Source organism: Sus scrofa, unplaced genomic scaffold, assembly GCF_000003025.6.
Source record: "Sus scrofa isolate TJ Tabasco breed Duroc unplaced genomic scaffold, Sscrofa11.1 Contig2258, whole genome shotgun sequence".
Classification (NCBI taxonomy): Eukaryota; Metazoa; Chordata; class Mammalia; order Artiodactyla; family Suidae; genus Sus; species Sus scrofa.
In genome coordinates this window covers 106,242-108,202 of record NW_018085058.1, presented here as the reverse complement: position 1 = coordinate 108,202, position 1,961 = coordinate 106,242, and the positions used below count along the sequence as shown (strand labels likewise).

General features: G+C 41.5%; 1 protein-coding gene across 1 annotated transcript; it reads left to right on the top strand.

Annotated features, from left to right (window-relative positions):
* The first annotated feature begins 818 nt into the window (after positions 1–818).
* LOC100522242 (olfactory receptor 7A17-like) lies at positions 819–1,751 on the top strand. The gene has a single exon (XM_021081763.1). The coding sequence runs from the start codon at positions 819–821 to the stop codon at positions 1,749–1,751; it is 933 nt and encodes a 310-aa protein (XP_020937422.1).
* Positions 1,752–1,961: the final 210 nt, after the last annotated feature.

Here is a 1,961-nt window from a genome sequence, read left to right as displayed (position 1 = left end):
TTGGCAGAGAGGCCTCCTCATTTCTCCAAATTCTCTGACACCATCTATCATCACTCTCCCTCTTGTACTTTCTTCTAGACTCAGTGGCTTATTTTGGGCCTTGGTTTTCTGAAATGCATTTTCCCTGTTGTTCCCTCTGACCAGAATATACTTAACCCAGATAGACTCATGTCTCCTCTTCTCTTTCCACACAGTCTCTGTTCAAGTGTTTTTCAGTCTACTTAAAGATGCAGTTAAAAAGAATGCCCCTGCTAACTCTGTTCTTCATACTTGACTTATTTTTCTCATAGCACCCATTATCATCTAATAATTTGTATGTTTTTTTACTTACAGATACTCTTTCTATAGAGACTACAGGGACTACTGTCCCTCAAAACCCTCTACTCTGTCCACGAGTTGGTCATTCTTCAATTTATGTTTCCCAAATATAAGATAAATTCCTTATTAAAAGTGTAGAATGCATGACAATGCAGGGGAAAAGCTGAATGTGGGATAGACGTTCCTTATCAGAGATGGCTCGGTGGATTACTTGAAAGAGAAATTTCCATAGGAAAATTACTGTATCGATTTTTGAATGCAAAATAAAAATTGTAGAATTTCAGCAAATTTGCATTGCCAATTTTGTTGCCATGCCCATAGCATGTGGAAGTTCCTGGGCCAGGGATCAAACCTGCAGCACAGCAGTGACCTGGGCCACTGCAGTGACAATGCCAGACACTTAACCCACTGCACCACAGGGGAAATCCATGCAATGCCAATTTTTAAGAAACTAGTCATACTATTTTTTTTTTTCATTTCTTGGTAGTCACCTCTACCGCATGGAAGCAGAGAATGATACAAGCGTTTCAGAATTTTATCTTATGGGATTATCAAAGGAACCAGCATTGCAGCCTCTCATTTTTGGGCTTTTCCTCTCCATGTACCTGATCACTGTGTTTGGAAACCTGCTCATCATCCTGGCTGTCAGCCTAGACTCCCATCTCCAAACACCCATGTACTTCTTCCTCTCCAACTTGTCCTTTGTAGACATCTGTTTCACCACCACTACCATCCCAAAGATGCTACAGAACATCTGGACACAGAACAAAGTTATCACATATGAAGGTTGCATCATCCAAATGTATTTTTTCATACTCTTCGCAACATTGGATATGTTCCTCCTGACAGTGATGGCCTATGACCGCTTTGTGGCCATCTGCCACCCTCTACACTACACAGTCATCATGAAACCCTTGCTCTGTAGATTGCTGGTTCTGGCATCCTGGATCATGAGTGCCCTGAATTCCTTGTTCCAAAGCATAATGGTGTTGTGGCTGTCCTTCTGTACAGACTTGGAAATCCCCCACTTTTTCTGTGAAATTAATCAGGTGGTCCAACTTGCCTGTTCTGACACCTCTCTTAATGACACAGTGATGTATTTTGCAGCAGGGGTGTATGGTGGAGCTTCCCTCACTGGAATTCTTTACTCATATTTTAAGATAGTTTCCTCCATACAAAGAATCTCATCATTGCGGGGGAAGTATAAAGCATTTTCCACGTGTGCATCTCACCTCTCAGTTGTCTCCTTATTTTATTGCACAGTCTTAGGTGTATACCTTAGTGCTTCTGCTACCCACAGCTCACACTCGAGTGCAGTTGCCTCAGTGATGTACACTGTCATCACACCCATGCTGAACCCCTTCATCTACAGCCTGAAGAACAAAGACATAAAGAGGGCTCTGAGAAGAATCACTGGGATGGCAGCTATGTAAGAGCCCATTGTTCTGGGGCCAAAAATATACTCATGACTTTAGGACTCAAAGCCTCAGGGCCAGAAATTGCTAATCTTTAATCAGATTGTTGAAAAACTTTTTCCTCCTCTTTATTTACTGTAATTCCCATATTCTTGGATTCAACTCCTCCACAAAATTTAAGGATCTCACTTTATTAAGCTCTGCTGTGCCTAATCTATAGATAGTTTT

Bases quoted from the DNA above. Each gene is read 5' to 3' on its own strand.
- LOC100522242 (XM_021081763.1), top strand. From the start codon at position 819: ATGGAAGCAGAGAATGATACAAGCGTTTCAGAATTTTATCTTATGGGA.